Source organism: Hypanus sabinus, chromosome 1 (assembly GCF_030144855.1).
Source record: "Hypanus sabinus isolate sHypSab1 chromosome 1, sHypSab1.hap1, whole genome shotgun sequence".
NCBI lineage: Eukaryota > Metazoa > Chordata > Chondrichthyes > Myliobatiformes > Dasyatidae > Hypanus > Hypanus sabinus.
Genome location: NC_082706.1, coordinates 195,711,747 through 195,726,046, shown reverse-complemented (window position 1 = coordinate 195,726,046; position 14,300 = coordinate 195,711,747). Strand labels below are relative to the sequence as shown.

The 14,300-nt window shown below is 43.3% G+C and overlaps 1 protein-coding gene across 1 annotated transcript in view; it reads left to right on the top strand.

Annotated features, from left to right (window-relative positions):
- csmd3b (CUB and Sushi multiple domains 3b) overlaps window positions 1–14,300 on the top strand; it is a 2,186,187-nt gene that overhangs the window by 1,871,788 nt on the left and 300,099 nt on the right. Inside the window, exon 30 of the mRNA XM_059983996.1 lies at window positions 219–413. Within this exon, the coding sequence (XP_059839979.1) occupies window positions 219–413 (195 nt within the window). The remainder of the gene's footprint in view (window positions 1–218; window positions 414–14,300) is intronic.

Genomic DNA, 14,300 nt, shown 5'->3' with positions numbered 1-14,300 from the left:
GCTCGATAAGACTTCAGTTTTCATGGTAGTCTAACTGTGTGGTAAACTGAGACATTTGCTTTCTTCTGAGAAAGTACTTGCTCTTTATTATGAAGAATTCTAATTCTAGATATGTAAATTTTATTAAAAAATAATAGAGAAATGGTAAAAAACATTGTCCTCAAAAAGCAAAGGTGTTAGAGATTTTTTTGAGCTTTTCCTTCTTTTTGTTCATTTAGCAAAACTTCGGGAATCATGCTTTGATCCCGGGAATGTCATGAACAGTACCAGACTGGGAAGTGACTTTAAACTAGGATCGACTGTTACGTACTATTGCAATGCAGGCTACGTGCTCCAAGGTTATTCAACACTTACATGCATCATGGGAGATGATGGAAGACCTGGGTGGAATAGAGCTTTGCCCAGCTGTCACGGTAAGATTGATTTGATTGAGTCTGTCGTGTTGAATGTGTTGCAATTAAAACAAAAAGTGAAATGCACTTTTGTTCAAAATAAAATGGAGCATTTTGCATACTATATCAAAACAGAATTATATATGATTATGATATTAAAATTTGATACAAAAGAATTGAGCTCATTCCAAACTCTTCAGATGGTCTACCCGTGATCAAGATTTGTGCTGTTGTTGCTCTGGGTTATATATACCGTAATCTTCTGAATAAAATTATGAAGGGTGGTTATTGTACATACATAGTCTAACAGCTTAAATAGCCACATCTGTAAAGGCAAACAAACCAACAGATATTTCCTGAATGTTCTTTGGTTTAAGTTTGAAAATTACTTATTTTGATTTTTCAACCCTATTGACAATGCAGAAGTAACAAATTGACATACTATATATTACAATAAAGTAATAAACACCAAGGTTGCCATGTGTACTGGATTTAGCAAGACTTAACTTTAAATACCTTGGCTGAGATCTCGTCACAAGAAACTCATATTTATTCATTCCAAGGTTATTCCACTCTAACATGAATCGTGGGAGGAATCAATCGAACTGACAGCTCTTTGATTAACATGCACTTCGGCTAATCCATATTTGAATGTACTTTGGGATCGATGAAGGCTTGAAATTTTGAAGAGATCTTGAGTTTATTGTGGGAGGACAGAGTGGCTGCTTTTGATTTATTGAAATATCGAGTGTGCGGACTGCCAGGAAGTGTTATAACGTTGAATAAAAATCGAATCATGCAACTGAATTTCAAGGCATTCATATTTGTGGCACGGTAGCACAATGCTTTACAGTACAGGTGGCCTGGGTGGCTGTCTGTAAGGGATTTGTACGTTCACCCCATGAACACGTGGGTTTCCACCAGGTGCTCCGGTTTCCTCCCAAACCCCTACCAGTTGGCTGGTTAATTGGTCATTATAAGGTGTCTGTGATTAGGCTAGGGTTAAATCAGGGGTTGCTGTGTGGCTGGATTGATGGGCATTAAGAGCCTACTTCACACTGAGTCACAATAAATTAAAATAAATTTCAAAAAGCTCTCAATAAGCAAATTTTGTATTCTCTCGCAAAAGAATGTTATTCCTGAAAAATAATAGAATGTCCTGTTGGAAATATATTGGGATTATATAAATGAAAGCTTAAAAACAATGTGAAGATTACGTGAAGCTGCAGGGATTATGCAGAGGAATCATGGGGAGATTTTACATTTCTGTGGCCAACTTAATAGTGCCTTCCATTGAAATAGTTTGGGTGTAAGCAAGGTGTACGGTAACATAATGGTTTGTACAATGCTTTACAGTACAGGAGCTCTAGGTTGAATTCCTACTGCTGCCTGTAAGGAGTTTGTATGTTCTCCCCATGTCTGTGTCGGTTGTCTCCCAATGGTTCAATAATGTGTTGGTTGGTGGGTTAATTGGTCATTATAAATTTCCCCATGGTTAAGTTAGGGTTAAATCAGAGGTTGCTGGGCACCGGGGCTCAAAGAGCCAGAAGGGCCTACTCCATTCTGTAGCCAAATAAATAAATAAATATTTTTGTTCTATTGTAAGTCCACTGGTTGTTCAAATCATCAAAAACAACCACAAGAAAATACAAGACTCATTTAAGGAAGGTTACCCAAGTGAATATCTTAAGCAATCCATTTTTCCAAATGGTACAATTAAATTTTAGGCTGTCAGCAGTAAAAGTCATATTGTTAACTGTGTTAAATACGTTAGTCAAAGTGAAACAAACGCAGATCTAAATTTGCTGATGTTTCAAGCTTTAAGCTGAACTGTGAGTATAGGCAATTTGTTGTAACCTGACAATTATGAATGCCTTGAAATTCAATTGCATAATTCTGTTTTTATTCAGCATTATGTCACTGAAGAACATTTTATTCCTGAGTGAAACACAATGAAGGTTATTTCTGGGATATTTATGGTGCATACAAGGGAAACAATGTTTTTTTTACTGGCTTCACAGCTTAATTCTTATCGTAAATTCTGCTCCTAGTGTGATGGAAAAATGGAGGCCGCCCTGAGTTTTTGAGGGTACCATCTGTGTCAGCATCATTTATATAATCTTGGGGAGAAAACAAAAAGCTGCCAATTTAGATATGCTGAACATGAAAATAATTCAGAGGTCTTACAGAAGTACGTAGAATTACAGAATATGGTGCTTAAGAGAATACGGAGATCTTACGGAGGTATTAAAAATTGGGAGGAGCGCAGGCTTTTTCCACTGAGGTTGCATGAGACTAGAACAAGAGGTCATAGGCTGAGGGTGAAAGATAAGTAGGGGTTATCCTTAACTCAGCAAAATCAGTGCAATGGCAAATATCAGCTGATTGCCCTGCAGTGTGGAGTGGTGAATCAAGAGTTTGATGGTGAGTTGATACGTAGATATGACAAGTTGCAGCTCAGCCCGTTATCTATAATGTACAGCACAGGGGGTGGCATTGGGATATTCTACTTAATTGTAGGTGGAGAATCTTTTACTTCGGTGCATCTCCATACTTATGGATATCCAGTTAGGTTATTGCCATACTCAAGAAAGATGAATATAGGATTTCCTTCTTATTGTATATTTTAAATTTCACACTTCACATAATTGACATAAATCATGAAATCTGTTGTTTGGCAGCAGCAGTAGAGTGCAATACACAAAAATAATTACCGTTACTTACAATATAAAAAAAAGTACTGCAAAAGAGGAATAGCAAAGTAGTCTACATAAATTCATAGACTGTTCAGAAATCTGATGGCAGAGAGGAAGAAACTTTTCCTAAAATATTGAGTGTGGGTCTTCAGTCTCCTGTACAGGTCCCCCGCTTTACAAATGTTCGCTTTACGCCACTTCACTTTTACAGAAGACCTATGTTGGTAACCTGTTTTCACATTACAAAGAGGATTTTCACTTCTACGAAAATGTTTCCCACATAAATTAATGGTTCTTTGCTTTACGCCATTTCAGCTTAAGAAAGGGTTCATAGGAACGCTCTACCTTTATAAAGGTGGGGACACCTGTTTCTCCTTCTTCATTTTAGTAGCGAGAAGAGGGCATGTCCCAGATGCTGAGTAACTTTTATGATGGATACTGCCTTCTTGAGGCACTACCTTTTGAAGGTGGCTTTGATGATGACGAATTTTCTGCCTATACAGAAACTAACTGAGTCTACAGCCCTTTGAAGCCTCTTGTAATCCTGTGGATTGGCACCTCTGTACCAGACAGTGATGTAACCAGTCAGGATGCTCTCCATGGTACATCTGTAGAAACTTGCTAGACTTTGATGACATACCAAATCTCCTCAGACTCCTAATAAAGTGCAGTCGTTGGTGTGCCTTTGCCATGATTGCATCAGTTGTGTCACACCCTAGGACAGATCCGCTGAGATGCTGATGCTAAGGAATTTGAAATTTTTTAAAATTATTGCTCACCGTTTCCTCCACTAACTCTTCAATGCAGATTGGAGCACATTCTCCTGCCTTCTCCTCCCTGAAGTCTGCAATCACCTCTTTGGTGCTGCAGACGCTGAGTGCAAGCTTGCTGTTACAACACCACTCAACAAGCTGATCTGTTTTGCTTCTGTACACCATCTGTGATTCTGCCAACCACAATGTATTTTTTTGAGAATACTTTAAGCTTTGTTATCATGCAAATTATGTAGATAGAATGCAATATTTTCCAGGACCCTGATGGATATACAAATTAAGAAGTAAAACAACTCATGAAGCCTTTATTCAACCATGGTTACTTCAGTGAGATAGTGGAATTAAAATCAATCACTTGTTTTTCCAATGTCTTACATATGATCCAGATTCTAATTGCATATGTCTACACTTCCAGCTGGTGGTAAATATGAAGCTAATAATAGGATGATCTGGCAGATGAATAGGTGGCTGAAGAATTGGTGCAGAGGGCAGGGTTTCAGATTTCTGGATCATTGGGGTATATTCTGGGGAATGGTATGGTCTCTACAAAAAGCATGGGTTACACCTGAATCCGAGGGGGATCAGTATCTTTGTGGCAGGTTTGCTAGAGCTGTTTAAACTAACCTAGCACAGCGATGAGAACCTGAGTGATGGGGCTGGTATACAAGTAGGTGTGGAGTGTTGTGAGACTGTGAGGAAGGACAGGCAGATGATTGGGCAAAATTGCAGTCAGTTGGATGAGTTAAAGTATAACGGGGTCAGAATCATAAAGGGTGATGAATACAGGTGTGAAGGTGCTATGTTTGAATGCATGCAGTGTACAGTATAAGATAGATGATCTTGTGGCACAGTTAGAGATTGTTAAGTATGATGGTGGCTGAAAGAAGATGATTGTTGAGAGTTCAACATCCAAGGATACACCTTGTATCGAAAGTACAGGCTGGTAGGCAGAGGGGGTGTGTGTCGAGAATTCTTGATGAAGGTGGTTTGGACCCAAGTGCTGGAATATTTGAAACAAGGACTGAGAAATGGTATTAAAATAGCTCCCACTTGGAGTACTGGGTTCAGTTCTGGTCACCTCGCTACAGGAAGGATGTGGATACTGTAGAGAGTGTAGAGAAGATTTACAAAGATGTTGCCTGGATTGGAGAGCATGCCTTATGAGAATAGGTTGAGTGAACTCGGCCTTTCCTCCTTGGAGTGACAGAGGATGAGAGATAACCTGATAGAGGTGTATAAGATGATGAGAGGCATTGATTGTGTGGATCGTCAGAGGCTTTTTCCCAGGGCTGAAATGACTAACATGAAGGGGCACAGTTTTAAAGCTTGGAATTAGGTACAAGGGGGATGTCAGAGGCAAACCTTTTATACAGTGTGGTAGGTGTGTGGAATGCACTGCCAGCGAAGGTGGTAGAGGCAGACACAGTAGGGTCTTTTGAGAGACTCAGATCATAGAGCTTAGAAAAATCAAGGGCTACGTGGTAGAGAAATTCTAGGCAATTTCCAGAGTAGGTTTCATGGTCGACACAACACTGTGGCTGAAGGGCCTGTAACGTAGCGTAGATTTCTATGGTTCTAAGAACTGTGGACAAAACAATGCTAGATGATATCGCTAGTAGGGGTTGTGATTGAGTACTGTGGCTCCGTTCAAGTGCTCTTGAAATACTCCATCCTTTGTGCCCAAAACATGATTGCCAAGTAGCTGGACCATCTTTTTTTTTAAAACTTTTTTTAATTGTATTTCAAGTAGTTACAAAATAAAAGTAGAAGAAAAAAATGTATGTTACCCATCCCCCTCCCCTTAACCCCTCCCCCTAGCATCCCTATAGAAAAAAAAAGAGAAAGAAAGAAAGAAAAAACAAGAGTGCCTGGATATTGGAAGATCCCCACATGCTCCATGGAGTTCGTAATAACTTTAGTATATATATTTATTTCTTTCCCCAAATAACCAATTATTTCATCTTTGGAGTACCTATATATTTAATCCTGTCTTTTGTAAATAAGGGCTGGACCATCTTGAATCCTTAAAGGGGCTGCGCCAGCTATCCGGAGAATTAGAGCATCTAAGTCCCCGAAGCTGGCGTAGTTGGGAGTGTCTCATAACAGGACACCATTCCCTATGGTCAACTCCTGATGGCCCTGTCTGCTCAGAGAGACTGTGGTGATAGTCATGGATCCAAAGTGTCTTTTTCCGGCACCCAGCACCTCTCCTTGGGTTCAAAATCTTCCAAGTCCATTATGTGTTGCTGAACACCCCGAATAGTACACAGATCCAAAAGTCTTTTCACAGTGAAGACCTGTTACCCCTGGGTGGTGGCGGGCTGGTAGCGATGGGGCTAAGGGGCTGGTACAGAGAGGTTTTAGTTTAGAGATGCGGAAAGTGGTATTGGTCTTTAGGATTGTGGGTAGCTGCAAGGTGTAAGCCACAGAGTTTACTTTCTTCAGAACTTTGAAAGGTCAAATGAACCTGGGAGCTAACTTTCTAGATTCCGCCCAGTGAGGCAAATCTTGAGTGGACAGCCAGACCTGTTCCCAGGCTGCAAAGCAGGTCCCTGTCTTCTGCTTCAGTTCACCTTGGTCTCTGCCTTCTGGGTAGAGGCCAACAAAATTTCTCTTGCACAAATCCACTTTTGCATGCAGCATTGGATGAGATCTTCAGCCACAAGGACCTCAACCTCAACCTCCTGTTCTAGAAAGAGAGGTGGAGGATAATCAAACTGGCACTTGAATGGTGACATCCCATGTCCTGAATGCTGTAAGATGTTGTAGGCGACCTCTGCCCACAGCAAATGGTCGCACCACACATTAGGTCTTTCTGAGGCCATACATCTCAGGGTATGGAGCTGAGTTTATGGACAGATCAGCCATGATCTTATTGAATGACTGGGCAGGCTTGATGGGCCAGATGGCCTACTCCTGCTCCTATTTCTTATGTTCTTACGTTCTAAATCTTGGTTGGTCCACTCTGTTGGACTGTGGGTGAAACCTAGAGGAAAGACTTGCTGTTGCTCCAAACAGCTTACAGAATTCCCTCTAGAAATGTGCTGTGATTTGTGGACCATGATCTGAGATGATGTCCACTGGGAGTCTGTGGATCCTGAAAACCTGGTCCAAGACAATTTTGACCATTCCTGCTGCAGATGGTAGCTTCTCCAAGACAATGAACTTGTAGGCTTTCAAAAACCAATCAACAATTACCATGATAGTCTTCCCCTTGGCTGTTGAGAGCCCTGTGACAAAGTCCATGAAGGTGTGTGCCCATGGTCTTTCTGGAACAGGAAGGGGGTGGAGGAGCTCTTGAAATCGGGTACAGGGCTTCTTGTTCCAGGTGCACACCTTGCATGCCTGCAAGTACTGCTGAGCCACTTTCATCATTCTGGGCCACCAGTATCTTCTCTTGATAAACTTGAAGATCCTGGCAATCCCTTTGTGAGTGGTCATTCTTGATGAATGTCCCCATTGCAGTACCTGGGACAGGACAGAACTTGGGACAAACAGCCGACCTGGAGGATGGTCCTCAGGAATTATGCTTAGGCCTTGTGAACAAGAGTGTAGATTCCCCTATGGATTGGCTCTACCACCTTGGTTTGGGGCAAAATGGTGGTAGCTGCTCCTCTTGTTCCATTTTGTCAATTGACAGGACAAGGCATCTGGCTTCTGGTTCCTTAACCCTGGTTGATAGGTCAGGATGTAATCAAAGGCGGGTAAAGAACGAAGACCAACTGGCCTGTCTGGAATTCAGCCTTTTGGCCTCTTGAATGTAAACCAGGTTCTTGTGGTCAGTCCAAACGATAAAGAAGCTCCTGGGCCCATCCAGCCAGTGACATTATTCCTCCAAGGCTAACATATCCACAAGAAGCTCCTGATTCCCAATATTATAGTTTCCCTCTGCTGGGGATAGCTGCCGGAGAAGATTACACACGGGTACAGTTTACCATCTGATGTGATCATTGAGACAACATCTCATCCACTCTGATGTCTGACGCGTTCACCTCCACGATGATGGGAAGGTCCGGGTTAGGAGAAACCAAGATGGAAGCCTGATGTGAACTGCTGTTTAAGCTCTTCAAATGCAGCCCCAGCTTCAGCAGACCAGACAAAAGAGTCCATGGATTTCTTAGCAACTGAACTGAAGTTCCTGATGAACTTCCGGTAGAAGTTTGCAAGCCCCAAGGATTGTTGGACCTGTTTGACACTGGATGGTTGTGGCCAGTTTCTGACCGCCTGGGCTTTGGTAGGATCCATTCTGAGATTGCCATTAGAGATGATGAAACCCAAAAATGAAATGGTCGTCACATGAAACTTGGACTTCTCCAACTTGACATTCATAGTCTAGAAGCCTCTTTAAAATGTTCCTTACGTGAGAGGTGTGCTCCTCCATGGACTTCGAGAAGGTTTAGATATCATCCAAGCCATTCTCATGGAGAATATTCCAAAGCATGTTGTTTATAAAGGCCTGAAAAACTGTTGGAGCATTTGCAAGACCAAAGGATCTTAGTTAGATCTTAGATCTTAGACACTCTTAGTGTCCCGTTGGTGTATTGAATGCATTCTTCCACTCATCTGCTTCCCTTATACAGACCAGACTGAACCCACTTAGTAGGTCTAGCTTAGTGAATACTCTTGCCCTATGGAGAACTTGAATTGTAATTGTTATATGATTATATAGGTCAGTGGGACTAGGTGAGAGTAAGTGTTCGGCATGGACTACAAGGGCCGAGATGGCCTGTTTTCGTCCTGTAATTGTTATATGGTTATATAGAACTAGGGGTCATGGCCTCAAGATTCGGGGAGTAGATTTAGGACAGAGATGAGGAGGAACTGCTTTTCTCAGAGGGTGGCAAGTCTGTGGAATTCTCTGCCCAATGAAGCAGTGAGGCTCCCTAAGTAAATATATTAAAGACAATGGAAATGGTAACTATGAAAATGGACAAGGGAGAGCCAGTGGATGTAGTGTACCTGGACTTCCAGAAAGCTTTTGATAAAGTCCCACATAGGAGATTTGTGGGCAAAATTAGGGCACATGGTATTGGGGGCAGAGTACTGACATGGATTGAAAATTGGCTGGCTGACAGGAAACAAAGAGTAGTGATTAACGGGTCCCTTTCGCAATGGAAGGCTGTGATCAGTGGGGTACCGCAAGGTTCGGTGCTGGGACTGCAGCTGTTTACAATATACATTAATGATTTAGATGAAGGGATTAAAAGTAACATCAGCAAATTTGCTGATGAATCAAAGCTGGGTGGCAGTGTGAAATGTCAGGAGGATGTTATGAGAATGCAGGGTGACTTGGACAGGTTGGGTGAATAGGCAAATGTATGGCAGATGCAGTTTAAAGTGGATAAATGTGAGGTTATCCACTTTGATGGCAAGAACAGGAAGGCAGATTACTATCTAAATGGAGTCAAGTTAGGAAAAGGGGAAGTACAACAAGATCTAGGTGTTCTTGTACATCAGTCAATGAAAGCAAGCATGCAGGTACAGCAGGCAGTGAAGAAAGCTAATGGCATGTTGGCTTTTATAACAAGAGGAATTGAGTATAGGAGAAAAGAGGTCCTTCTGCAGCTGTACAGGTCCCTAGTGAGATCCCACCTGGAGTATTTTGTGCAGTTTTGGTCTCCAAATTCGAGGAAGGACATTCTTGCTATTGAGGGAGTACAGCGTAGGTTTACAAGGTTAATTCCCGGAATGGCAGGACTGTCATATGTTGAAAGATTGGAGTGACTGGGCTTGTAAACACTGGAATTTAGAAGGATGAGGGGGATCTGATTGAAACATATAAGATTATTAAGGGATTGGACACACTGGAGGCAGGAAGCATGTTCCCGCTGATGGGTGAGTCCAGAACTAGAGGCTACAGTTTAAGAATAAGAGGTAGGCCATTTAGAACAGAGATGCGGAAAAACTTTTTCACCCAAAGAGTGGTGGATATGTGGAATGCACTGCCCCAGAAGGCAGTGGAGGCCACGTCTCTGGATGCATTCAAGAGAGAGTTAGATAGAGCTCTTATAGAAAGTGGGGTCAAGGGATAAGGGGAGAGGGCAGGAACCGGTTACTGATTGTGTATGATCAGCCATGATCACATTGAATGGCTGTGCTGGCTAGAAGGGCCGAATGGCCTACTCCTGCTCCTACTGTCTATTGTCTAATGACAAGTTTGGATAGATTTTTGTATAGTAGGGCAATTAAGGGTTATGGGAAAAAGGCAGGTTGGTAGAGATGAGTCCATGGCCAGATCAGCCATGATCTTATTGAATGGCAGAGTAGGCTCGGTGGGCTGGATGGCCTAGTCCTGTTCCTATTTCTTATGATCTTATGAGAATCTCAAAGGGAGTATTCATGAGTGGAAGAGGGTAATGATTCTTGACTGTCATGCGGTTTAATCCTCTATAATCAATACATGGCTGCAGACTCCCACCCCTTTTTTTGTACAAAGAAGAAGCCTGAGCTGGCTGATGAGGTGGAGAGCTGAATAAATTCCACAGTATGAGCCTCCTCCATATATTCCCCTACTGAGCTTCTCTCTGGACCTGAGAGCATGTACAATCGACCACGCCGAGGAAAGTACCAGGCAGAAGATCTGTAGCCCAGTCATAGAGTCAGTGTGGTGGAAGAGTTGAAGCCTTTTCCTTGCTGAAGACCACTTCCAAGTCCTTATACACTGAAAGAACTTTGACAGGCCTGGTTGTTGCAAGTTCTTCTGAACTCTCCTTCAAGGACAACTCCTGAGGCTTCTTAAGTGGCAGGGGTGGGTCAGATGACCTCTAAGACTCTTCCCTAGGTTCACTAGACTCTGTCATATCCTCAGGTGGCAACTCCATGTTCCAGCTGGTCCTTGCACCCACAGAGACAAGTTCCAAGGGTCTATGTTTGTCTATATTTAGGAGTCTTCCCGTTGGTCAGGAACTGGCGACTGGATTTCTTAGGCTTCAGGTTATCTCACACTTAAGTCTTTCTCCTTGCTTGTCATTGGCTTCCGGAGAGTCTAGAGATCAGAACACCATGCCACAAGCGTTCCCTCTTACAATAACTGGACCAAGCAATGATTCTCCCCTCCCTCCAGTCCACATATGGGTTATGCTGAGTCAGCCAATGGTACCCGAGGACCATGGGTATCAGTGGTGAGCCAGTAATGTAGAAACTAATGTCTTACCTTTCCTCATCTGCAACCCCACTGTCTGTTGCTGGATCTGCCCGGAACCTAGCGAGAGTCTGTCCAAGACCATTGTGAGCGTGAACTGGCTTGACTCTTGCAGTGGTACGTTGAGCCAGCGGGCAGTTTCTAAGTCCAGAAAGTTACCCGCTACCCCAAAGCCCACAAAAGCCTTCACCGGCCTTGGTGTTTTAATCCTGGTGAAATCCGCTTTCAGTACCAAACTAAAACCCATGATTTTGCGGGTTGTGGTTGCCACTGTCACAGTCCTCCTGACACTGGACGGTCTTGCAGTTCACCAGGCGGCTGCAGCTTTGGATACTTGGCCTGCGGGTGACCTGCTTCCCCGGAGTAATAGAAGCAGCCTTGATTCCGACACTGGGGCCTTGCGTAACTGATCAGCATGGCCCCAACTGGGCCCTGAGCAGGAGATAGGCTGGTCATGGTCTTAGATTGGGGTGGGGGTGGAGGGGGCAAGTGGTGTAGAACCTCAATGGATTGAGGCCAGGCTTGGGCTAGCCCTCTTCAGCCTCATAATGTGGTCCCTCTTACACTCTGCCAGATGATTGTCAAGGCGGATGGACTGATTGATATGGCTCTCTCAAGGCAAAGGCATCCTTTTGCTCATCCTGGAGTTTGTGGCAGTATAGAGTGGCCAAGGCCTCCCCGTTCCAACTACTCTCTTGGGCCAAGGTCCGAAATTTGATCATTTATTTGGCTATTGACCGTCCTTCCTGCCGAACCTTTACCAGGTGGTCAGAGGTTCGACTGTCAGCAGCGTGGTGATGAAACTCCTTCCTCGTGGCAGCCACGAATTCTTCCAAATCAGAGCAGATCTCTGACCTACATTCCCAAAGCGCGGTGACCCAGGCCAGGGCTCTTCCAATCAGGAACGAGATAATGAAGGCCACTTTTCCGCACTCCAAAGGGATCCAGTTTGGCTGGAGTTCAGACATCAACGAGCATTGAGCGAGGAAGCCGCGGCAAGAATCCGCACCTCCATCAAATTTCTGGGATCGGAAGATGCACTGACTCTACAGAGCAAGTGACAGCCTCACCTGAGCAGCTCTGGCATCCTCGTGATAACTAGTACATGGCGGCTTGGGGGTCGCGAGCCTCCAGGTTCTGTCTGGAAATCCTGTCACTGTCTCTGGCTACAGCAGCGAGAGACTCTGATACCCTGTTGGATCTAAATTTAACTCAATCGTCCTGTGACGAGATTCCTTGACGAGGACAGTTTGGACCCAAATGCTGGAATATCCGAGGCTAGGATCGAGACATGGTATCAAACTAGATTAAGAATTGAGCACAAGCAGTGCTAGACGATATCACTAGTCGGGTTTATTGATTGAGCAATGAGCCTCCGTTCAGATGCTCTTTAGATACTCGATTCTTGGCATGCGATACAGGATTGCCGATTAGTGGAACCGTCCTGAACTCTTAAAGGGGCTACGCCAGCTCTTCATACTCTGAAGAGTTCGAAAGTCTAAATCCCAGAACCTGATGCGGTTGGGAGCATCTCATAACAGGGTGTTGTGGCTTTATTGGTAAAAAAATGAAATCAAATCCTTGATAAAGGTGACATAAGATTGGAAAATGTAGAATCCTTGTGGGTAGAGTTAAGAAACTGCAAAGGTAAAAACTCTGATGGGGGTTGTATACAGGCCTACGAACAGTAGCAGGATGTGGGTTGCAAATTACAAAAGGAGATAATAAAGGGATGTAAAAAGGAAAATGTTGTGATAATCATGGGGGATTTCAATATGCCAGGTAGGTTGGGAAAATCTGGTTCGTGCTGAATTTCAAGAGAGGTACTGTAATTTGAGAGGTACTATAAAGCCTACGAGGTGGCTTTTTAGAGCAGCTTGTGATTGTGTCCAGCAGGGGAATGGAAATTCTGGATATTCTGTTACGTAATAACCCAGATTTGATTAGAAAGTTTAACCACCTAAATTGAGAGTGAGGTTGGGTCAATCTAAGCAATGGGCTGATTTGGAAAGGTTGCAAATGGGCTGGAATGGGTATGGCCATGGCGTGGTCCTGGTCCAGAGCATTTTAAAGCAACAGGGCCCACATCCCAGTGCACGAGACGACGCAGTGTTTGGACAATTTAGGCACCGGATTGGATGGATTGAAAAGGCCAGTTGGCAGGACTGGAGATGAGGTTCAAGCCAGTTCTTCTCACTGCCCATGACATTTACTTCACTCTCCACTGCACCAAGGCTGTGGCCTGCTCTGGGCTTTGTATCTGTGAAGTCTGTTTTGGTCCACTGTGTGATAAACTGAGGTCGAGGCTGGCTAGTTCTGGCTGCTCCAGGCTTCAAACATTTCAAAGGTTCATTTATTCTCAAAGTATGTATCAGAAACCAACCCTGGTATTTGTCTTCTCCAGATACCCATAAAATCCATAAAAGCATAGTAGTTGAAAGAAAGACATCAATGCTCAATGCACCCCATATGAAAAGAAAAAGAAACAAAAACTAGCAAACCCAAAACCTTCCCATCCCTCCCTCATACAAAAATTAATAGATCATCCATATGGAGAAACAGCAGCACGACCATCAAATCCCAAACCCCCAGCATGCCAATTGGCACCAAGAGAGAACGAGTGAGAACATGAAAAAAGTCATCAAACTAAAAGAGACCAATCGGAACTGCAGTTAGTTTGAACCGCAGTCCAATCCATAAATCTCAGAACTTCGATAACGTATCTGAGAGCAGTCGGTTCTGAATGCTGTTGCCTGTTTTTATTGTTTACACAGTTTGTGTTTTTTGTTTTTTCTCTGCACATCGAGCATTATTGCTTAATAGGCTCCTTCAGGTTTCTTGATTACTGGCTGCCTGTAAGGAGATGAATCTTAAGTTTGTATAATTTAGACATACTCTGATAACAAATTAACTTTGAACTTTAAGGTAATGGAACCCTTAGGGGGCAATGATCACAATATGATAGAATTCACCTTGTAGTTGGAGAAGGCAAAGGTAACGTCGAATGTATCAATATTACCGTGGAGTAACTGGATTTACAGAGGCATGAGAGAGGAGGTAGCCAAAGTTGATTGGAAGAGAACTCTAGCAAGGATGATGGCAGGACAGCAATGGCTGGTGTTTCTGGGGGAAATTCAGAAGGTGCAGGAAAGGTACATCCCAATGAAGTAGTATTCCAAAGGGAGAATGAGGCAACCGTGGCTGAAAAGGAAAGTCAATGACAACATCAGAGCAGAAGAGAGGACATGTAATATAGGAAAAATTAGTGGGAAGGTAGAGGATTTGCGAAGCTTAAAAT